Source organism: Mercenaria mercenaria, chromosome 6 (genome assembly GCF_021730395.1).
Source record: "Mercenaria mercenaria strain notata chromosome 6, MADL_Memer_1, whole genome shotgun sequence".
NCBI classification, from domain to species: Eukaryota; Metazoa; Mollusca; class Bivalvia; order Venerida; family Veneridae; genus Mercenaria; species Mercenaria mercenaria.
In genome coordinates, this window is record NC_069366.1 from 24,100,689 (window position 1) to 24,125,192 (window position 24,504).

The 24,504-nt window shown below is 35.4% G+C and overlaps 2 protein-coding genes across 2 annotated transcripts in view; both read right to left on the reverse strand.

Annotated features, from left to right (window-relative positions):
- The window catches only part of LOC123549398 (uncharacterized), a 39,851-nt gene that overhangs the window by 8,746 nt on the left and 6,601 nt on the right, over positions 1–24,504 (reverse strand). The gene's annotated exons all lie outside the window — the stretch shown is intronic.
- LOC123549399 (uncharacterized) lies at positions 2,384–4,909 on the reverse strand. Its single transcript, XM_045337445.2, has 3 exons — positions 4,670–4,909; positions 4,209–4,376; positions 2,384–3,945 (listed from the first exon to the last, which is right to left on the reverse strand). The coding sequence occupies exons 1-3, from the start codon at positions 4,769–4,771 to the stop codon at positions 3,514–3,516; spliced, it is 702 nt and encodes a 233-aa protein (XP_045193380.1). The 5' UTR covers positions 4,772–4,909; the 3' UTR covers positions 2,384–3,513.

Sequence of the window (24,504 nt, forward strand, 5' to 3'; positions counted from 1 at the left end):
ACCATTTTTACCATCCTTTTCCTGTCACGAAGATGTGAGGTAGTTTTGCTATATATGGTAATCAAAAATTTTAGTTTGTCACATATATTTTTATATACCGAAAAAAAACACACAACAGAATCAGTGATAATGAATTGTAGCAGAAAAAACGTAAACAGTGAAGTAAGTATTATAAATGAGCACATCCAACTTCAGAATCAGTTCATGTTTGTAATTGATCATTTACATGACGGAATTAACCTATTGATAACACATCAGTATGATGTAATGTGTGACAAGGTACACACGTTTAATAGTACTACACTTAATAATTATCGTAAAGTCAATATAATCATGTGTACCCATGTTTTATCAGCACTATCTTGTTAACAAAATTTAGAAGAAAAAATTGATTCGTAAATTTTATACATCAAGCATAGGGGTTGTCGTTTTCATTTTCTCAGTAGCGATACTTTTCTCTTGTATGCGCTATACCCGATGTTTGTCAGGGCGACGTCTGTCAGGGCAACATAACGTGTGTCAAATTGGCACAACTCAGTCACCATACATCAGTAGTGTATGTGATGTTGTTAAAAAGAAAGTTATTGAAAATCAACATGATTATCGTAATAAAGCATGTAAACATTATTTCTATTTTCATGGTATGCAATTTGGCAATGGCAGTGAAAATTGAAGTATTTAGACTAAACACAAATGACGGTGTCAGGAGGTGTTTCCATGCCTGAAAAAATATACCATCATTATCAGAGCAACATCATCATCATCATCATCATTATCATTATATGTTACGTAATAAAAGTTTTTAAGCGATTCACAAACGTGAAGTACACTTCTGTCATAGCAAGTGCCAAGTATATAATTCGTAATAATTTTACAGAACATCAGGAATTCAAATTGACCAATCAGAGAAACCTGCCAGTTTCTAATTAAATTAAACTAAGAATTTTTACAATGAACACATGGAAATACATATCACACTAACATCAAAGTTAAACCGGGGACTCGACTCCAGACTACCCTTGTTAAAAATTGAGGTTTCGTCATTTTATGAACATTAGAACATAGGCCTAAGATTTTGTTTCTAAAACATTTTAAAAAATGCGAAATCGAGAAGAAAAAATAAAAGCACCGCGGCCTTTAATGATCGTTAAATATAAAGCAGTTTACCTCCGTACCCCGTTACAAACGCGTTTCAATTTTGAATGGAAAAATTAGTAAAAAAGCAACTTTATCGCATTTGTTTCTATAATATATAATCTGACAGTAACTAAGTATCACAGCTTTTTTAGGAAATATAGCAATAATTTCCATATATTATCTTTTTTATTTTCATACGATCTGGAGGTCAGTGTCTTTAAGTAATATATGGATTTAATACTTTTGATGTTTGAGATTTTAGATGAAAACCGAGTAAAAAGTAACCATTACCCAAGTGAAAATGGTATCATTCCACAATGTTTCGGACTTGTTAAAATTATGAATAGGGTATATTTGTGCTCTGTGTCCTCTGGCCTGTACGAGACATCTACGATAATATTAACAGGGACCAGGAACCCAAAACATAATTCATTTATCAACATTTTATGGCGATGTCCAAAATATTTACTTACAGCTTAAGACAGTCCTTGAAATGTGGTGACGGAAATTTATTTTTATACACATTCAAAATGCCTGCAATATATACGAGAAAGGTGATGAAACTAATGTATTCTCACCGAATTTATCTTGAAAACAGGAAGTATATCAATACTTCACAATTATAGGACACGAATGAATAACAAGAAATAATAATGAAAGAGGTTACAATTTTGCACGCGATGCAGACAACTTATAGTTTAAACGCATCAAAACATCTACCATCATTCAAGACTTAATTTATTTCAGTCACGGATTTCAAATAAAATCATAATTGAGCCGCACCATGAGAAAACCAACATAGTGCATTTGCGACCAGCATGGATCCAGATATTCGATCATTTATTTAAAGGTTTGGATTTTCAAATTGACACGGCTCCATTATTAAGCGTGGGTCGCCAGCTAGATGGCTTGACCATGCCTGTCATTTACACATATAAAGAAGTACATATTTGAGTATGGTTGCTAGCAACATAAATATGTGTTATGTTTCTCGAACTAATGTTATTTCCATTTCATATTATACACGTTTTGCAACTTGAATTTCTTTTTCTCTTCAAAAATTAAACACTATACGTTTAATGTAATTACTATATGTTCCGATATGAATCAAATGGCCAAATTAAAAATAATCAGAAAGTCCAAGAGCAATTTTAAAGTTTTTGTCTTAAAGACTTTCCACTCATCGAAAATGAGTAATATTTAAAAGAAAATCTCATACAGGCATGGGTTCTACAAGACAAACAAGTTAAATACTAGAAATTTTATTCACATGTTAGCAATGTCGTGTCATTTACTACTAGAGCGCGTCAGTTTGTAAACATCTATTTGTACAACTTTGGATAGTTCATCATTTGAAAACGACAAATTATTAGAAAGAAATTATCAAGCATGTCAAAATGCATATTAGACGAAAAAAATTATATGTTTTTTTTTCATAATTTAAAACATAAGCATTGTTGATAAAACAATAAAAACAAATATAGATTTCATTATTAACATTAATTTTCAATAACTAGTATTTTAATATCGTCAAATATTACCATATATTATAATGTAATATCACTGCATATGTATTACTGTAGGCTAGATAAATGTTGTTGTTGTTGTTTTTCCTCTTGTTGGTATACTATTATATATCTCATCAGGACGACTCTATCTTCTACACCGTTGGTTCATCCTCCCTTCAGATCGCTTGGATACTGGAACCAAGCTTCGAAATTAACTAACAACTGCGTCACAGATCGCTTGCGTTAACAGTCATTGTTGGGTTCCTAAACAGACTTAAGTGGACATTTCTAAGAACGCAGGAAACATCGTTTTAAAGAATAATCACTCTAGGATTGATCCCTACTGACATCCCCACAGTCGAGTGACTAACAACAACCTATATATGATATTTTTCGTTATTGCACAACACCAACTGGAAAGAAGATAGGTCATTTTCCCATAAGGAATATATTATAGCCCTTTCACTCTCAAAACAGTGGGAACTCTAAGAATATTGTACGAGTTTTGTGTATGTTACAACGTCACTGTAATCAATACATCCGTTTTTCTCCTCCAACCTGTTAATGTAACAGTCACAACAGCGAACATTCCGACAAAGGGTTTTCAGCAGCCTGAACGCTATCGAATGCACTTGTGTGACAATTTTCTAATCAGTTCAGTTTATTAACGCTTATAAATGTGTTCATGTACCTCTGCGATTATTGCTGTACAAACAATAGTGCCTTCACAAACATTGTGTGCTTGCCCACAACGCAGAATGTCTTCTCCGACACCGTGAAGTTATGTTGGCATCTTACTGTTGCAGAATCAAGTATCCCCCGCTGGAAAATAGCGTTTCCTTTCTGTTAACGTGCTAACTAGTGCAATTCAACACTCGTCAGATGCTTTGTCGAATTCACAAGCTAGTTTATTTATAAACATGCGACAGAACTTATTACATGTATGATTATTACTGAAGTCTTGAATTCCAGCGTCTCGCTTGTCTTTTGGGCCAAATCTACCCTCCCGTGAATGTATGGTCGGATTAGTAAGAATAAATTCAGATGTGTCCTTCCTTTGAACGCCTTTGAGACCACAAATGACAAAACTCCCCCCGGATTCGTGTAACGAGAAATGACAAAAGGCCTCCAAAATTAAATCACAATGTGCGGATGTTTTCCCCCTTTTGTCAACAAATGTAGTAAATTTCCCTTTCAGCTTTTCTTCAAACACCACCGCTTCATCTTTCTCCCACTTCTTCTTGCAGGTTAAAGTTGCTCTTTCATCAATTTGTGTAACAGCTGGCACAACAAAACGAATCTGAAAATTTTAATTTGATATATGATAGATTTTTATCATTATAGCAATATAATATAGAACTATCTCAGTTCTTGGAAATTTCTTTTCTGGAAATGAAATTTGAATTTCTCTATGAAACAAACCGTAAGAAGACAAAGTATATGTCATAAAAGACAAAACTAATATGTCTCCTTTGAAAAAAAAATCTGTATGAAATATGAAGAAGACTTCAGGTCAGGTAACACACAACACAACACATTAGGTTTTAATGAAATTAGTCCTACCTTGCATGAAGTTTTATCTAGAACTTTGTTGAAGCGTTCCGCAACAATTCTGCCTTGTTCGCTGCATAACTTGTACATGTTACAGTCCTGTGTGTTTCCACAGTAATATCTAAAAGCCTTCACCATAACAGATCTCGAATCAACATCCTCTCGGCTGAAGGCCTTGCCCTGAAATAAATAAAATCGTATTTATTGAATCATAAAGCGCCATTTATCATTGAAAACTCAGATAAAAAGTACTTGTGATACCATTTACTTAGTTTAGAAGCGTATCTGACGCTTTGTGGTTTTATTCTAATTTAGATCAAATAAATTTAAATTTAATGCATACTAAAAGATTACTGTACAAACAATTTCAAGTGTATCCGATTAAAATATGGTAAATATTATTATTTTCATTAGGTATAAAATTAATCTTATATCGCTGAAGGCTGTATAATTTTATTTAGTTTCATACAAACCATGAAAACGACCATGCGTTTTCCTTTGACAGGAAAGAGTTCAAATGAGACTCTGCAGCGACTTCTTATCCACTGTACTGAGTAAGTGCAATTTTCAATCATTTTGCGAAATGATTTGGTAAGATGAATTTGCGCTACTTGTGCGAAGATATAAATTCAGTATGACTTTGTACAGCAAACGCAAAATATATATGCAAGTATACATATCATCAATGAAATTCCCCAGAATCATTTCCCTTGTTATTTGTCTAAGAATAATTACTCGGGTTTCCTTTCAACACATACGTCTGTTTACATTTAGAAATTGTAATGGAAATTTCCTGTGTTTTGCGTCGTCATTACTGCGTTTTTCTTGATTTGAGTCTACTTATGAATAGCTACCCGGTATCCCTTTCAACGTACGATTTGCGCTTTGTAATGTTTGTGATATTAATTTTAAAGGTGGTCGATCACATTATGCAAAATTTTGTGACATTTTTCTCATTTCGTATAGTTTTAGGAATATAAAGAATAGATCCCTTACATATTAGTATGTTTTACTGAATTTTATAGAATTTTAAGTTTATCAAATGTGTACCTATGCTATAGGCAACTAGGACGAAAATCAAGTTTAAAAATACCTCCAGTAAAACTGTACCTTGAAAATAGCGTAAAGTTAAAACAAATAAATATATAGAGGATATTTGTTTGTTTTGAGTGCATATGGAATATATCTCACTGAGAAGTGAGAAAATTTCAAATATTTTCATGAGCGCGTAGCGCGAGTGAAAATGTGAACATTTTCTCAGTTCGAGGTGAGATATATTCCATATTCACGAAAAACAAACAAATTTTCTTTTTATTTTATGCTCAGTTACGTTGAGATGTGCATTTTGCAACTGTTTTAATTCCAGCGCGCATAAACAGACATGATGTCAGAAGTGTTGTGACGTTATAAAGACGCATACAACATTAAGTTCCATTTAATTTTTTTTTGCTGCATAACGTTACAAAATTCTCTTTAAGTAAAATAATTTGAATCGAGAAATAAACTATAAAGAACAAAGTGCGACTACAGTTTTCATCCTGTTTTAAGCAAACAATTTAAGATTAATACACAATGTTATGAGGGGGTGGAGCTACATCTCTCGCAGTGTAAAAATATAGATTTCACGTTTTCACAGTGTGGGTGATGAAATATGAAAATATTTAACTGATAGAATACAGTATTTCATTAGTTAGCATAAAATAAAAAAGGTCTGATATTAAAAGTTTAAACAAATTTGTAATCAGACTGAACTCCGATAGACCGCCTTTAAAATGAATTGTATCTAAATAAAGGCTTTACATGGACTAGTTTTATCTTACGATATTGTATTAATGGTATAATAACAGGGTGCGATACCATTTCATTTCTTACATTAACACAATGTTCATAAATATGTGTAATATCTTTATATGGGAGTGGATGTACAATTAATGCGTAGAACTTTCTTCCAGCCAGTCATACGGTGTGGATAGCGACGTTTGACCGCGGATTACTACGTTTCTATGCATGGCTAGACGTAGCTATCCGCGCTATTGATTCGAAATCAATTAGATAAGAGACTAGATAAACAATAAAATGCGCAATGATTTGACACTTTCAATATCGTTATCCATTTAGATAAGCGCGAAAATAGAACCACGTCAAGGACTTTCCATGTATCATGTTGTCATATTTCTCATGTTCAAGATTGCGGTTTATCATTCAAGTACACTGTTTACTGAACGTTACTTACTAGTCTAGTCCCTGGAGCAATTTGTGTGAATTTTTTGTCTAGAGCTTTTCTTTGTATAATTTTGTAGAAGGGTAATTCAAGTTTAATTTTAGTGAGGTTGGCCATTTGAAGTCTTGTCAGTTTCCATGGAAACCAAGATGGCGCCCTATAAAGGCGCCATTTCTTCAGCCCATGACCAGACAAACTGTTCTTATTACAGCAATTAAAAACTGTTCTTATTACAGCAATTAAGGTCACATATATATCAACCTCACTCATTTTGTTTATTTATGTAAAGATATTGCTCCCTCTATTTACTGGTCATCAAGGTCACTAGAGGCCAAGGTCAAGGTAATCTAAGGTCAAAAGTTAAAAGTAATTATAAAAAAAAAACATCATTTTACCCGTAAAACTTTTTATTTCTTTGCACATTTTTAGCCACATGCTTTCAAAAAGTGTTTTGTATATTGTAATCAATAAAAGAAGCAACTAAACCTATTTCAGGATCAAACATTGAATAGTCATAAAAAGTAAGGAAATATGTAAAACCACCTCAATCTTTGATTTTGATTTTAAAAAGTATATAATTATATTGTATCATTATAACAAGACACATTAGATTTCATTAAATGTGAAGCACAATTCATAGATTAAATGACCCTGACAGTTATAGGGGCATAACTATATTAAGCTGTTTTGGAAAGTTGTTCACATCTTTATTAAACACTAGGTTAAACACTTTTTTAGTTGCCAATAACATATTGTGTGAAAAACAGGCTGGATTTAGAAAACATTATAGCACTTTTGATCATATATTTTCTTTAAAAATGTTAATAGATATGTATTTTGTAAATAATAAAAAAAACTGTACTGTGCTTTTGTGGATTACTGTAAAGCCTTCGACTCGATCAATCGTATTGCTCTATGGCGAAAGATTTTAAGTTACAATATTGATGGTAAATGTTTTAAAATTATTCTCAACATGTATGATAAAGGGAAGTCTTGTGTAAAATCAAACAATACTCTATCTGAATATTTTATGATCATACAGGAGTCAGATAGGGTGAAAATCTCTCTCCTGTTCTATTTTCTTTATTCTTGAATGATTTAAATAGCTTTATCTCTAGTAAATTTCATGGTCCTCAGTTATTATCTGACATTGTTAGTCATATGTTAAGTGATAATGATGTTGAGGTTTTCTATTATATGCTAATGATACAGTCATCCTAGCTGAATCCCCTAATGACCTCAAGTCAGCTCTTAATGCTATGTCCGAGTATTGCACCTCATGGGGGTTAAAGGTTAACACCGCAAAGACTAAAGTTTTCATATTTTGGAAAAATAAGAGAGGTATGCGTAATGCTCCAGTATTTCAATTTGAGGGTAATATTTTAGAAATTGTTGGCCATTTCTCATACTTAGGTATTCAATTTTCATTCAATGGCAAGTTCGGTAGAACTAAGGCTCATTTAGTTGATCAAGCACGCAAAGTTATGTTTGCTGTTATTAGTAAATCCAGGAAATTATGTTTACCTATTGATTTACAATTGCACCTTTCCGAAACCATGGTTACTCCTATTATCTTGTATGGCTCAGAGGTATGGGGGTCGAAAATTTAGATATTGTTGATAAATTTCAGTTGAAATATTTAAAACTTATTTTAAATTTGAAGCAAAGTACCCTTAATAACATGTTGTATGGTGATCTTGGTATTTTACCACTTTCAAGTCGTATTAAATGTAGAGTGTTAACTTTTTGGAGTAAGGTAATAAGCTCCAAGGAAGATAAAATTTGTAATATTTTGTATAGAACTTGTCTCTTACTGTCTCAGGGGCAAAACAAGAAATTTAACTGGTTATGTTATGTCTAAGATAGTTTAGATTCTCTTGGTATATCTAATTTTTGGTTTGATCAGAAGATTCACTCTTTTAACTCCTTCAAAAATGTTGTTAACACTAGAATTAAAGATCAGTTTATACAAAACTTGAACTACTCACTTAATAACTCAAGCAAATGTTTAAATTATAGAATGTATAAACACGAATTTGTATTTGAAAAATAGTTCAAGCTTTTACCTTTCGACCTTAGCATTTCACTTTGTAAATTCAGATGCATGAATCATTTGTTGCCAAAAGAGAAAGGTAGATTTGAAAACATTGCAAGAGAACAAAGAACTTGTCATCTTGTCATTTGTGTAACAGTAACATTTTAGGAGATGAATTTCATTATCTTTTTGATTGCAAATATTTCAGTGTTGATAGAAAAATTATATAGATGAATATTATTATAAATATCCAAATACTCTCAAATTTTCTAACCTTATGAACAATGACAATAAGAAAACTTTGTTAAAACTGGCTGTTTTCTGTAAGAAAATTATGTCTACTTTCAGATAAATAGTTCTCATCCTCCATATTATCAGTTATTTCTGTAATAATTTTGTCATGTTTTACATGCTATTCTGATTTTGTTACTATAACTGTTATTGTTATAATTGTTGTCAGATGCCCTTATGGGCCTTGACTTGATTAATAAACTGTAAAAAAAACTGGTATGTTATTAATACAAGCAAAAAATCAGTAATGTTTAATTCTATGTAAAGTCTCGTTTCAGTTTTTATTAAAGTGTAATAGTCGTCGGATCTTGAGTAACTGGAATAAATTGAAATTTATGATCATTCTCTGTCATGATTGAATGTTACATCCATTCAATTGGCATTCAACTTTCGCGACTGAAGATTTGAAACTAATTGTAGACTCAACACGTTTTAGCTATAAAATAAGCAGTGTAGCAAATGGTATTTAAATTCAAAACAATTTTGTTCAAATGACGACTGGTGTTAGAATTTTAATATTGATAGCACATGTTTCTTAAATAAAACCAGACTTGTTCCGTTATTTCTAATTCTGGTAGTACTGGGTTTAGAAATTGTGTGTAACGCATTTGACTTTAGTAGACTGTGTTGGAAATTATTGTCAGATTTTGCAAAACTAACAGAAAACAAAGTTGCAAGGTTTTTCAGAGAGGTCTTTTCCCTGAATTTCATTTAGAAGGTAAAATGCCAAACACATATTCGTTAATCATCTTCTTCAGTTAGAGTTAGCACAAACAGCAAAGTATATTTTGTACACATTATCTTCAAATCAAGTTGCACTTTGTGTTATATCATTGCACTTTCACGTACCTCATTAATTAGAACATATAAAGTTTGTTAAAGCTATGGTTTGAAAATGCAGATGTGTGCTATTAAAACTTTTCACTTTCAAAAGTTGACCAGAGAGACATATATACTGTTCAATAACAGTATTTCTTCTATTTTTTCTGTCTTGGTAGTTCTGATGTTATTTGGGTGTTATGTCTATGTCTCAAGCAAGTGGTGTCTGTTGCAACTGAGGTCAGTTTTAACAACTTTCTGGAGAGTTCAGATTTGCAAGGTATAACTGATATTTTCACAATGAAACTGTGTTTAAGTTAAAGCTACGGTCTGAAAATGCAGATTTAGTCTTTTAAAAGGTATTCACTTTCTGAAGTTGACCAACAGAGATAACGTCATATTATGCAATAACAATTCTTTCATTTTCTGTCTCTGGTAGTACTGATGTTTTTGGGTGGCTATGTCTTTGTTTCTGGCTAGTGGTGTCTGTTTTAAGTGGTGTCTGATGCAACTGTCAGTTTTGACAAAAGGTTAGCAGATTTCAGAATGGCAAGATATTACTAATACATGTAGTTAATTCTTAAACATATTATTTAAATGCAGTTTTCATGTTTGCGGAGGGCATTCTATTTATTGGAACAGAATTCATGCTTTGCAAAGAAACCTGTCGTTACACGTGTTAAATCATTTTATTGGCTAATGAATAAAATCACTGTAATTTATGAAAATATACTCTTTACAAATAGTTACATAAGAAAAAAGTTATATCTTGGACCTGCAATAAATGCTTTAATATGTTTTGCATATAGCGATAATGATAGGAGTCTATAATTAACTGTAACTGTATAGTTTTAATTATAGGAAGGAAGTAGGAGACATGTAGGACGACTTTAACCCGAAGAAGAAACCAAGGCGGCTTTTCCAGGCGGAACCAGACACTACGAAGTGCTTCATTTGTCAAGACATTACAGACCAGTCAACATGTAGCACACAAAATGGGAGGGAAAAAGTGAAAGAAGCTGCAAATGTACGAAATGATTGTGTCAATGAACGCTTAGCTAGATTTGAATCTGATCAATGTGTTTATCATATGTCTAACTCATGTTATAAAGCATATACGCATTAAAATCTTTAAATAAAATAGTTAGCATTTCTATAGTAGTGTAATAGTTATACTGATCAAAATAACAACACTTATGTAAATGCCAAACATTGTAAATCTGTATCAAAACCAAGAGAGCAGTCAGTAAATCTGATTAAAGTTCTATAACTAAAACATGTGTTACATGTGCAAAAGAAGAATGCAAGGGTAATTATTAAAAATGCAGAACTTCTGAATGTGACAGGGCACCGAAGATTTTAGAATCAGTTGCATATTTTCAAGATCAAGTGTATACTAGGGTCAGTGATCTGTAAGATGATCATTCTGTTTTTAGAGCAGATTTGTTTCATCGTTCATCACAGTAATTGTATGAGTAGATATTTGCATTTGTATGAGTATGAAAATTGTAAAAAAGAAAAATCTTATCAGTACATAAAAAGAGATGCGATGCAAATCATTGGCTGTAAGTGTTTGAGGGGTACAGCAAATAGACATATAGTCAATTCAGATATTCAGTTCACCAACAAGGACATAAGACTTTGCTATATCAATATGACCCATGTCTTATATTCTCAACTTCAAAGGGATCTGCGTCAAAAGTGTTTTTCATGCAAGGTACAGAACCGTTCTCGGACTATACAAATTTGTCCCATGATAAAGATTCTATTGACAAATGTGCTAAGACTATAAGAAAGGCATTGATGGACTGTGATATTAAACTTGATGATAACTGACTTAAAATAATTTTAGGAGAAACAATAATACCACAACCATTGCTACCATTTCTTGGTGTGCTTTTTAATTTTGGTCCCTAATCATTTTATGCTGATGTGATCGAAGAGGAAAATGATTCTCCAAAGAATAAAAGTAACAGTAAAAGTAAAGAGAAAGATGGAGATGGAAGCAATTTTCCAATTTTTACTACAATGTTCACAACGGTGCCAGACAAACACCACTTCATGTAATGAATCACAAGTTATTCATGACAAATGTAAGAGCAGGCAGCTGATCACAAGTTTAAACCACTATGACCTCTCTGTATTTTACAATTAACTCCAGATGCACCACCATGATATGACAAGCTTAATTATTGCAAGTGGTAATGGCGAACTACCCTTACCTAGTATGTTTGCATCTGATAGTTTCACGATCGCAGCCTTTGATAACTTCGACCATGAGGAAGCAACACTTAGTGGTATAGGAGGAAGCCATAATACAATCTTTGTAATATTTCAAGACAAACCACTAACAACAAAGAAAAACCCAATTATTTCTGAGACAAATGTAACTCCTGAAAAGGAAGTTTTACAAGAACAATTAGAATGTCAAGAAATTCGTGAATATTCAAAACCTGCTAAAAGGCCCACTCTTTCCACAGAATATAGTGTAAGTGAGGAATCACAAGGTGTGGATCACATAAAACACGATGTTGCCCTTCAAGATGCTGCATGTTCTCTTGCAGGGCTTGATATGTCAAATATTGATAGTGGAGTTGTATCCACCAGTAAACGATTTCCAAAACATGCCATCTTAGTATGCCTTTAATTCTCTTACAACAGATGAAAATATTGGGGAAATGATTGAAGGTTATCTTCCTGTTCTTCCATATCCTGTAACAGAACATAGAACTTTATATACTGCTTTGAAGAATTTCCCATCAATTTTGGACAACCTCAAGTAGACGAAACAAGCCATTTCCCATAAATTCTTGACATCCTCTTTGACAAAACAGAGATGTAGGTGAAATGAAACAATCAAATACTGGCATGGATTCATCTACCTTGTAAGTCTCCTGCAGAATCTTGTGCGAGCAGACAGAGAAAACAACTGACTTTTGCATCTCACAACGGTTTAAGATATCCTCCCGTATTTTGCAACTTTTGATTGTGTCAATTATATCAGGTGGTGTTTATATAGAAGATATGAAAAAACTCCCAGTTACTGCTCCAGAGATTTATTAATCATTTCTTGAAGGGAAGTTTGTGGTAAAAGGAACCGCAGGGCAATTTAAGGCTGTTGCTGCAGATCAATGTCTTAAACAAACGATAAATCGCTTCCAAAAGAGTGGCAGAGGTATTATAGGTAATACACGGAAGAAGAACTATGTGGCAAAATGGGAGATAATGATATCATGAGATGATGGCATTTGGCAGTCTTCATAGAGAGAAAAGCGGATCGAAGTCTTTCTGTCACGAACTGACCGTAAACCATGAATTTAAAGCCTCAGAAACAAGCGTAAGAGAAGAGAATATAACAGACACGATACGATACATACAAATGTATGAGAACCCATTCAATACAGAATTCGTAGTGCATGTAGTAAAACGAGCCTGCTATTATTCTTCTTGGTTGCTTTTTTGCTTCCAAAGGATCTTTTTACAGATTTTATTAATTATCACAACAGCAATCTTTAAGTGCCATGTGGCGGCTGTAAAAAGTCTCCCCTTACTTGGATTCAGTGTTGTTATATTTTTGGTCCTTTGGGATCATGGAGTCCATTCAACGTATGTGTAGTAGAGTTCCGCTTAAGCCGGTGCTAGGGGGCGTGAGAGGTGTTGCACATTTCATTACCTCTCATGAACAGACCCAAACCGAGTCTGCTATTATTCTTCTTGGTTGCATTCTTTGCTTCCAAAGGATCTTTTTACAGATTTTATTAACTATCACAACAGCAATCTTTAAGTGCCGTGTGACGGCTGTAAAAAGTCTCCCCGTACTTGGATTCAGTGTTGTTATATTTTCTGGTCCTTTGGGATCATGGAGTCCATTCAACGTATGTGTAGTAGAGTTCCATTTAAGCCGGTGCTAGGGGGCGTGAGAGGTGTTGCACATTTCATTACCTTTCATGAACAGACTCAATCAAACCGAGTCTGCTATTATTTTTTTTTTTTGATTGCATTCTTTGCTTCCAAAGGATCTTTTTACAGATTTTATTAAAGCAGTATCATTAAAAGGTGGAGAGCTACCAAAATGTACCTCTGTGAAAGATGGTCATGAAATCTGTAGAGTCACTGAAAATACCACTTGAAGAAGCTGACGTTCGTGCCGTGCAGAATGCAATCAATGGCACAGAACATGACAATAAAAGAATTGTTCTACTCTCTGATAACACAGATGTGATGGTTTTAGGACTGTATTTCTCGAAAAACGGGCTTGACGAGTCATGAACGAGGTCTGGAATGATAAACTTTCTATTCGTTACATTCCACTACTGTCATATCGAGAAAAATCCATCACTTTGCCAAGTGTTACCTGCAGCACACATTCTTACTGGATGCGACAAAATAAATCGGGACTAAACATTCAGCTCTAAAGACCCACCCAGAAGAATTCTTGACTGAATTTGGCAAATCATTAGCTTCAACTCCAGAAGATGCGTTTGATAAAGCTAAAGAATACTAGTATCTGGTCCAGGTTATCAAGCCAAGCTGCCAGTGGACATTCAGTGCTTTCCACCAAGTCGCACACTTAAGGGCCATATACTAAGATGCTTGTATACAACATTCCTACAAATGCACTGTATGGACATGAGCGAAATGACTGAACATATGGATATACAAGTGATGATGATGGACATAAAGTGCCCACACATACCTACCTGTGTGTCCCAGACAACATTGCTGTGAGATGCGCATGCGAAGATTGTTAAACAGGTGTTTTTGTAGGAAAAGTGGGGTTTCATGTTGTAAATATTGTAAATGTAAAAACAATTTACTCAAAAATGTTTGTAAAAAGACAAGTACTCAAGAACTTTCTGTACCTGTGCATCTTGACTAAATGGCATATTACATATTAGGATATATTTAGTTATCTGGTAGTACATTGTGTGTTAACAGGAACAGTTAAACCAATACTTTCTCTTAATAGTAAGTAAGTGTTTATAGCAAATTATCAAATCATTGCTGAAAAATTAGTTCCGTTGTTATTTGCATTAGCTATAAGAAGAGGTGAAAATACATATATTAGCTGTATGTTGCCTATTTAATGCAAATGAATTTTAGCCATTTTAGGTAAAACATGTTATTCTTACTTTTAACATTTTCATCTTTATGACCTTGAACATTGGAATGCCTGATTTTGATGTTATTATAAATAATTAAATGCAAAGTCATTAACATACAATATAGATAATATGGTGCTACACCTCATGCAGCATAACAAAAAACATGCATTTATGCTTCTTTTATTAGACTTATATTTCATCTTAATTACAGATTATTATTATACGAGACTTATACGATCATCATGTGCGCAGTCAATTCAAAATTGTATATTTTCATATTATTTCTACATTTACATACCACATGAATAAGATTGTTTTTAACTTGCCGCCGATACGTACTGTCATATCAACTGCGTTCGATTTTTCCATGCATGTGATTTTTCCCTATATCATTCGTCAGAAGCAGTACTTTCAACATTGGATCCCGAAGATATCTTTGTTTCTCGGGTTAATGTTATTTTCGAGATACCATATATTGTAAAAGCAATAATGTATTACAAATTTGGCTATCAAAATTTATCAACGTTAAGTATAATTACTAGTTTCTGCGAAAATAGAATTGTCACGTCGTGCTACGTGTCAAGAATAATTAGAACAATAAATCATTGGTTCAGCTAGATAAACCAAATATTCTAACATGGCTCGAATTGGTTTCCAGTTAAACAAAGAAGAAAATCAAACGCAATATACCCTGCGATAAACAATGGTTGACGCACGGACCGGCAAGAGAGCATTATGACGTCAATTTTGACGTCATGTAGCCGCCTGACGTCCGATACATTACTCCTCACGTAAATGAATTCCAGCATAATATTTATTGCAATATATCAACGTGAATGTCAGAATGAAAACAATCAAGGCCTTCGCGTTGTTTATCGTCTTATTTACCACGGTTCAGAGTTCAGATGCTTCAGCATTTAACCACTCGGGCTAACGCCCTCGTGGTTCAATTCCTACGCATCTGAACTCTGAACCGTGGTAAATTAGACGATAAACAACGCGAAGGCCTTGATTATTTGTTAAATATACATGTAATTGGTGTATACAATATTCGTAATCAAACTAAAGTGCATCCTTTAAAAATCTCTCATGCATAACATTTAATTAATTATATGATGCATTTAAAACATCAAAATTGTCAACTCCAATAAGAAATAAATAAGTCGAAAATGAATTTTAATTTATTGCAGAACTTAACACATAATTGTTGTTAACAAAACAAACAAAAAAGCAAATAATAATTATAGATTTCTCTCTTAAAATTTGACTTCTCATTTTTATTAACTAGGAATTGTTTATCTTACATCATCACTTCATCACTAAAGTTTGTGTATATACATATATTCTGTGGACCGGAAGCGATTTTGGGTAAATTTTATGTTGTTTTAACTCATCCTGATTTATTAAAAAAACTATTATGACTTTGTGTTCTTTATCAATGGTCCTCTTTTAAAATTCGACCAAATGCCCACTGTTCATTTAATTTTCAGTGCCATATTTGCTAGTGTATGAGTTAAATTGAGACACTGTGTACATGAGATATTTTTGACACGTAAGGTGTGGTTGTTTGAAATATACACTAGTACGCTAACCAGTAATTGATCTCGCGATGACAGAACTCGCAGTCCGGCGACTCAAGACAGTTGGCTTCGAATTCGTCTTCTTGTAACATTTCCTCTTCTAGAAAGATGTTTAATTCATTAGAAATATCGTTGCCCTTTCATTCTTATATCAGTCACGACACCAAATATCTGTGTACCGACCTTTTAAAATTGTTACGATTTGATCAGTTTCACTTCTCCAAATTGTCAACACAACTCTTATTTTCAGAAGCGATAACAGATTTGAGTTTGCAGCAGCTGAGACGCTGTCGAGGGCACATAAATACCAATGTTCTTGGCAGTGCCTTTTGAGTATTGTTAGGGTTTTCTTGTACCATGAGCTTTACTGTAAAAATACATTGTCTTCCTATACCGTGTATTCTTCGATACGGACAATATGTCTCTTTACCATGACCATTTGCGCTGGCTAACTTCTACGGCAGGATAAAGAATTTCCATTTTGCAAAACATCATTGCCATCCTGTTATTAAGCGTGAACCTACAACAAGTCAATTCAACACTCGTCAGATGCTTTGTCGAATTTAAAAGTTGATATTTATTCATTAACCTGCGACAGAACTCATTACTTTTATGATTATTATTGAAATCTTGAATTCTAGCGTTTCGCTTGTCTTTTGTGCCAAATCTACCCTCCCGGGAATGTATGGTCGGTGTACTGAGTAAGTGCAATTTTCAATCATTTTGCGAAATGATTTTGTAAGATGAATTTGCGTTACTTGCGCGATGATATAAATACAGTATGACTCAGTACAGCAAACGTAAAATATATACATTGTATTAGTATATATATGCACCATCAGTGAAATTCCACGTAATCATTTTCCTTGTTATTTGTCTAAGAATAAGTACCCGGGTTCCCTTTCAACATATATATTTGTTTACATTTACAAACCATGGAATTTTCCTGTTTTCTACGTCGTCATTTCTGCGTTTTTATTCATTCGAGTCTGTCTACGAAGAGCTACTCGGTATCCCTTTCAACGTATACGTTTGTTACATTTAAGCGATGTGCTCTCTGTAATGTTAAATGAGATCGATCACATTAAGCATTATTTCATGACATTTTTCAGTGTGGTATTGGTCTGCTGATTGGTTAAGTGTGGCGTGCTGTTTGTTGTGTGCTTGTCACCTTCTGCTTTCAGCCTCCGCCGCTGGCTAGCCTTTTGTTGAACAAGGAGCCGAGTGCGTAAGTCTTCCCTGCCAGTACATTGCCCTTTTGCAGACAAGCCCTTTTGCAGTGCCTCCCAGTTGGCACCACAAGGTAACTGAGCACCTTGTGGCAGACTGGCAGGGGACTCGGAGGAGGTCTGCTCACAAACATGTGACATTCCAGGCCCACGGGTGTGTGGACATGCCTTGATGCCTATGAACAAACCCCCAGCTATGGGACAAATGGCCCCTGTGTTCCCCTGGTAGGGTATGAACTCGGAACTAAGGGTGAGGTAACCCCGACAGAAACCTAAAAAGTTGAAGACAAAGGTGCTGGGCAATTTGCACTCTCCTAACGAACCACATCACCGTGCAATATCGCTATACAGCCATCCGGTATTCAAAAATGTGGTGCTGAATCTCTAATCTCTGAGATCCCTCCAGAAAGATTCAGTGCCGGGCTCTGAGCCTCGATAGAGTTCACCTATAGCTACTGGGGGTCCCTCCTTTAATCCACAACATACAAAGGGAAGAAGGAGGAACATTCCAAGGAAAAGAACCAATCCTTTCAGGCTGATGCATTGGAATAGGAAAGCTGAACTTGAGCATATACTCCTTGAGAAAGACATCAATGTCTGCTGCACCTACAGCCAGAGAAACCCTTCAAAGTCAGAGGACACCAGTGTTTTGGCTGTGACAAAGTTGGCAGACGAAAAGGAGGCATCATGACATTGGTCAGGAACAACATTAGCGCTGTCCAGTCCAACACGCATATGGATGGCTCCGAGTTCCAAGTTCTGAGCCTCAGAAAGAACGAGTTCAACTTCAAACTTGTGAATATATACTCTCCAAGTGACAAAAAGCTCTGTCCCTTGACAAAGTTACAACTGACGAAAACAGTTTGATCATTGAAGGAGACTTTAATAATCACTCACAAAGCTGGGGATATCAACAAGCCGGATGATCCTTCAACTTTTTACTCCAGAAGCTGGCAAACAACATCAACACCTGATCTTGCTCTATGTACTGATAACATACATGGACATGTCAAGAGGGAAGTCGATAAGCAACTAGGAGGTAGCGACCATCGCCCAGTCCATCTTACTATATAGACCGTATAGCCTCTACTTCACCAAAATCCCCAGATGGAACTACAAGAAGGCCAGATGGACCTTTTACCAAAGTCTTAGTGATGAGCTCTGTAAAGACATCAGAGTGGAAGGTAAAGACGACAACCGGGTTGTCAAAAACTTTAACGCCAGTATACTAAAGGCTGCTTACAGCGCCATTCCAAGGGGCAGCAAGAAAGGACTATAAGCCCTATTAGAGTGATGGGTTGGAGAATCTACAAGCAAAGTTATCAGAAAACAGTGAGGAAGCAGAAAACAATCCCTCACAAGAAAGTAACCTTTCCCTACAGCGACCCAACGCCAAATTCCTCAGGCACAAACAGAAAGCACAGAGGAAGAGCTGGAGAAACAAAACAGCCTCGCTCAACCTAGAGCGAGATGGCCAAAACCTATGGACATTGACGAGACAGAGAAAGAAGCTCAGTAACTTTGGAAGAGAATGGTGAACTGTTGATGGGTAAACAATCGGCAAACACTTCTGCTTCTAACTACAAAGATGTAACATCCCCATCAACAGGGAACGGCAAAGGGAAGCCCGAAGAGAAAAAAGGGAAAGGCAGACAAGTGACATCACAATGCATGAAGCAGAGTCTTAACTCATTCTGCCCGCGCGACGCATTAATGCGTCGACCAATTTTTATCTGAATACCGCGTGCCGCTTCTAGGCGGTGTTGTTATCTACATCTGGAAACCGCACGCCGCGTACATGCGTCTTTACAGTAATAGCTCTGAATTCCGCATGACGCATTCAGTCGTCACATTTCATCGGTCTTAAATAAAATCTTTTAGTTCTTTCTAACAAGTTGGATCAATTAATTTTTTTGTTGTTTAACATTTTTAAAACATAGATAAAACCGGATGTTGTGAAAAAATAAACGCTTTGGTTGAAGAAAGCTGTAAAAGCGAGCGTCGTTCGAGTTATAATTTGTGATTTCTCGAAGCCTGAAAATTACGGATGATTCTTTATATGATCGAAACATAAAAAATATGAATAAATAAATAAATAGATACCAACAAATATTCATTGAGAAATGACAGTTGAAATAATGCAACCCAAACGTATATAATTTTTCGCTCGTCGCTATGCGGCAAATAATGCCATCTGCGGGATCAAACAATTTTACGGCTAAATGAGTTTATTCTCTATTATAATTCTTACGTTTTATTACTATAAAATTATCATTAAACATTGTGCAAGAATTTCATTTAAATCTGTCAAAACTTAACAGAGATGAATATAAAAACATAGCTATGGAGCTAGAAAAGGCGTTGAGTATACACTTTATAAATACGGTTCGGTTCTAAACATTTGAGTGCGGAAAAAGGTTGAATTATAAATGATCGGGTATTGTTATAAAAAATACACTTCAGTTAAGACAGACGTACATAATTACCGCACAAAAATAACGTGTAAGTATCATACCGAAATGCAAAACAAAAAGCACACAACACTGCCTGAACAAAACTGGTAGAATTGTGGATTATATCATTGAAAAGAAAAGAACTAAAATATTTTCTTTTACATGTAAGATTAAACTATGCTCAACTCATTCACACCAGATCTTTAATTTTTACCTATACGATATAACAATGCTCATGTGTGTATGAAAAAGTAAAAACATCTTGGTTGGTATCTATCTATTTATTTATTTACTTATTTATTCATCTATTTATTTTGTTGTTAAACTTCGAGACTGTCCCTTGATCTAAAGAATAAAGTGTTAATAATAACTCAATTATTTCGACAGCTTGTTTGTGATACTTTAGAAACTCCACAAAATTGTTTCAAAATTCAAATTTTCATAAAGTTCACGTACATGTTTTCTGAAAATTAGCCCAAAAATAATCTCATTTTCAGCACAATAGTTTCTGTCTAAATATCTAAAATATTCATTTTATTACATCTTCATATTAAACACTTACGCTATTTTTTTATGAGAAATAACTTTATTTTGATGCGTTTTGATTGCCTGGATGCGTATAATTGAGTAAAATCAGTGTTACAAAATGACAATAATATGTATTTAAAATCATTTTTAAGAATTGTTCATATTTGTTGTTTAAATATGTGCATGATAAAATTTAGCATTTTATAAATGTTGTTTAGCCAAAACAAAATCTGATGAGAGAATACGGTCATTTGCTTTGCGTCTTTAATTCAACAGTCTGTTGAAATGTCTGTACTACAAAGCTGCATGAAATTAACTTTGCTGCGTAGCTACTTCAATTTTCTTACAAAGAGTGCAAATTCCATACCTATTAGCACATATTTGATGTCATATGTCACTAATTAACAATAATATCCCAAGCAAAAAACTACAAAATCAAAATTATCTCTCAAAACATCTCTCGGTGTTCATGTTAGATTGGCTTATCAGCCTCCTAGGTGGCTGAAAGATAAATATCAGCAGAGTAGAAGTGGAGATAACGCTTTAGGGCAGAATGAGTTAAACTACATGAGCTACAGACAGTTCTTAGGCAGTTGAAGACAAAGAAGTCTCTTGGACCAGACGGAGTCACAAATGAAATGCTGACCCATCTATGCACTGCAGCAATTTGTAAACTCCTGGAAATTTACCACTACAGCTTGACACAAGGACTGCTTCCAAAGATATGGAAAGAAGCAGTCATGATCCCCATCCACAAAAAAGGGAAGGATCCAACGAAGGCTGCAAGCTATCGCCCAATCAGCCTTACCAGCTGTGTTGGAAAGGTCATGGAGAGGATTGTGAATGCACGCCTGAAGTGGTACATGGAAACTAACAACCTACTCGCAACGCAACCAGATGGCTTCAGACAATTCCGCTCCACATAGGACCAGACTACTTATCTATCGCAATAGATAGAGGATGCCTTCCAAGAGCAGGAAGTCGTGCTGACAGCATGGATTGATCTGCAACGAGCGTTTGACAAAGTCTGGACTGATAGGCTCCTCGTCAAACTGATGAGAAGTGGAGTAGGAGGTCACATGCTGAGGTGGATTAAGTCATACCTCTACAACAGGAGAGCAAGAGTCACTTAGAATATGCCAGCAGTGGGAAGTTCCTGTTGCGTCATGGTGTCCCACAAGGTGGAGTCTTATCCTTTACACTCTTCCTGCTTTTCACCAATGATATGGTGCCTGAACTACCGAAAAGTTAAGGCTGCACTCTGCGCTGACGATCTGGTGTTATGGTGTAAGGAAGAACATGCCACAACAGCCATATCCAGGATGCAAGAAGCCATCAACAAGCTTTCAGCTTAGGCTGAAGATTGATATGTCTCGACCAATAGAGAGAAATCGTCCACCACACTATTCTTCCTGCCGTCAAAGCAGAGGGCGGGTAAAATCAAGATGGATAATACTTCGCTGACTGAAACAGACGAGACAAAATACCTTGGAGTGACCTTTGACAAACGGCTAACCTGGAAACCCCACATTAGTCAAGCAGAAGGGAAGGCCCGCAGGAAGCTTGCCATGATGGGCAAATTTGCTGGAACAACGTGGGGAGCAAATGAGCAAATACTCAAGACAGTATATCGGGGTACAGTGAGACCCCATTTAGAGTATAGCTCAACTGCCTGGTCCACTACTGCCAAAACTAACCAACATGCTCTAGACAAGGTTCAAAACCAAGCGTTGCAGATCATGACATGTGCTACAAAGTCTACACCAATCTCCTTCATGGAGAAGCTAATAGGCACACAGCCGTTACAAGACGGGAGACATGCAAAGGTCCTGCTTCAAGCAGAAGCAGAGAAGTTCAGGTATTTTCATGACCATCCGATGAAAGCCAAGTTAAATGGCTACACCAAAAATCGGCTCAAACGTAGCAACTTCGTTTATGAGGCAAAGAAACTCAATCGAGAGTTCAAAACTGAGCAGTCACAGGAAAACACTGCAGCAATTACAAGGCAGAGACTGAGGCACTCATGAAGGCCGTCTCAATGGTTGAGGACTCGGCAGAAGAAAGCTCCTCAGTCGTCTTTCTCACAGATGCACTGTCTGTCATGGAAGCTCTGATCAACAATAAAGCTCCGCAGTTAGCCAGGAGAATGCAGAACCTGAGTATAACCTGCAAGGTAGCACTTCAGTGGATTCCATCCCATTGTGGACTTTCAGGCAATGAAGAGGCAGAGAAATTGGCTAAGCTTGAAGCTCAGTCAGAACAACCAACAAAACCTGTGAGTTACAAGGAGAAAGTCACTAACGAGACCAAGGATAGAGAAAGATGCTTTTCATATCCTTGATCGGTCTGAACAAGTGATGCTTGTCAGGCTTCGCTCGGGGCACAGCAAGCTAAATGCTCACATGTACAAACAAGAGCTGTCTGATGACAGCGCGCTCGACTATTCGAAGAATTGATTGAAGAATGGGGTCAAAATATTTCCACGGATATTCAGACAAAAGAAATTATTAGATTAGACAAACAATGTTCCTGTATTACTTTGATTTTGATAAGTCTTGCACTAAATGGCAATATGTGAGCCAATTTCAAAGTCCAAAAAGGGCCATAATTCAGCCAAAATAGTTATGTACTCTTGCCTACAGACGGAAATAATAATGATAAACAAGTGTTCAAAGTTTAAAAGCCATATGTCAAATAGTTTTGACAAAACATGGACTTGTATGAAAACGGAACCAATATCAAAGTCCAAAAAAGGGCCATAATTCAGCCAAAATAGATGACAGAGTTATGTTCTCTTTCCTACAGATAGAGACTATTATACTAAACAAGTGATAAAAGTTTAAAAGCCATAATTATGTCAAACACTTTACAAAAAATATGAACTGATACGAAAAACTTAACCAAGATTTCTAAGTCAAAAGGGGCCATAATTCAGCCAAAATCTTTGATGGAGTTATGTACTCTTGCCTATAACTGGACATGGTGATGGTTAACAGGTGTTGAAAGTTTCAAAGCTTTATCTCAAAAGACTTTGTCAAAATATGAACTGGTACGAAATATTAACCAAGATTTCTAAGTCAAAAAGGGCCATAATTCAGCCAAAATCCTTGATGGAGTTATGTGCTCTTGCCTATAACTGGACACGGTGATGGTTAACAAGTGTTGAAAGTTTCAAAGCTTTATCTCAAAAGACTTTGTCTAAATATGAACTGGTACGAAAAACTTAACCAAGATTTCTAAGTCGAAAGGGGCCATAATTCAGCCAAAATCCCTGATGGAGTTATGTACTCTTGCCTATAGCTGGCCATGGTGATGGTAAACAAGTGTTGAAAGTTTCAAAGCTTTATCTTAAAAGACTTTGTCCAGATATGAACTGGTACGAAAAACGTAACCAAGATTTCTAAGTCGAAAGGGGCCATAATTCAGCCAAAATCCCTGATGGAGTTATGTACTCTTGCCTATAACTGGCCATGGTGATGGTAAACAGGTGTTGAAAGTTTCAAAGCTTTATCTTAAAAGACTTTGTCAAAATATGAACTGGTACGAAAAACTTAACCATGATGTCTAAGTCAAAAGTCAAAAGGGGCCATAATTCAGCCAAAATCCTTGATGGAGTCATGTGCTCTTGCCTATAACTGGCCATGATGATGGTAAACAAGTGTTGAAAGTTTCAAAGCTTTATCTCAAAAGACTTTGTCAAAATGTGGACTGGTACGAAAAACTTAACCAAGGTGTGACGCCGACGCCGACGCCGTGGTGAGTAGGATAGCTCTACTTATTCTTCGAATAGTCGAGCTAAAAATACAGACTGGCACCATCGCCAACTTGCCCATGTGGTAAGGAAGATCAGACTGCGCGGCATATATTTCAGAGATGTAAAAGGCATGACCAGGAACGAGCTGCGACTTGCCTCAATGCACCAGAAACTGTATGGAAACATTAAGGGTCTGCAGCAAACCACAAATTTCATCGAGGCTACTGGTCTGACAGTGTAGTTGCGAACGAGAAGAAGAGAAAGAATGACATTTTCCACGCTTCGTACATTTT

Excerpts from the sequence above, each read along its gene's own strand:
- LOC123549399 (XM_045337445.2), bottom strand. The coding sequence starts at position 4,771 with ATGATTGAAAATTGCACTTACTCAGTACAGTGGATAAGAAGTCGCTGC. Across the intron at positions 4,377-4,669 it reads AACGCATGGTCGTTTTCATG|GGCAAGGCCTTCAGCCGAGA; the intron begins GTTTGTATGAAA and ends TATTTATTTCAG. Across the intron at positions 3,946-4,208 it reads TAGATAAAACTTCATGCAAG|ATTCGTTTTGTTGTGCCAGC; the intron begins GTAGGACTAATT and ends TAAAATTTTCAG.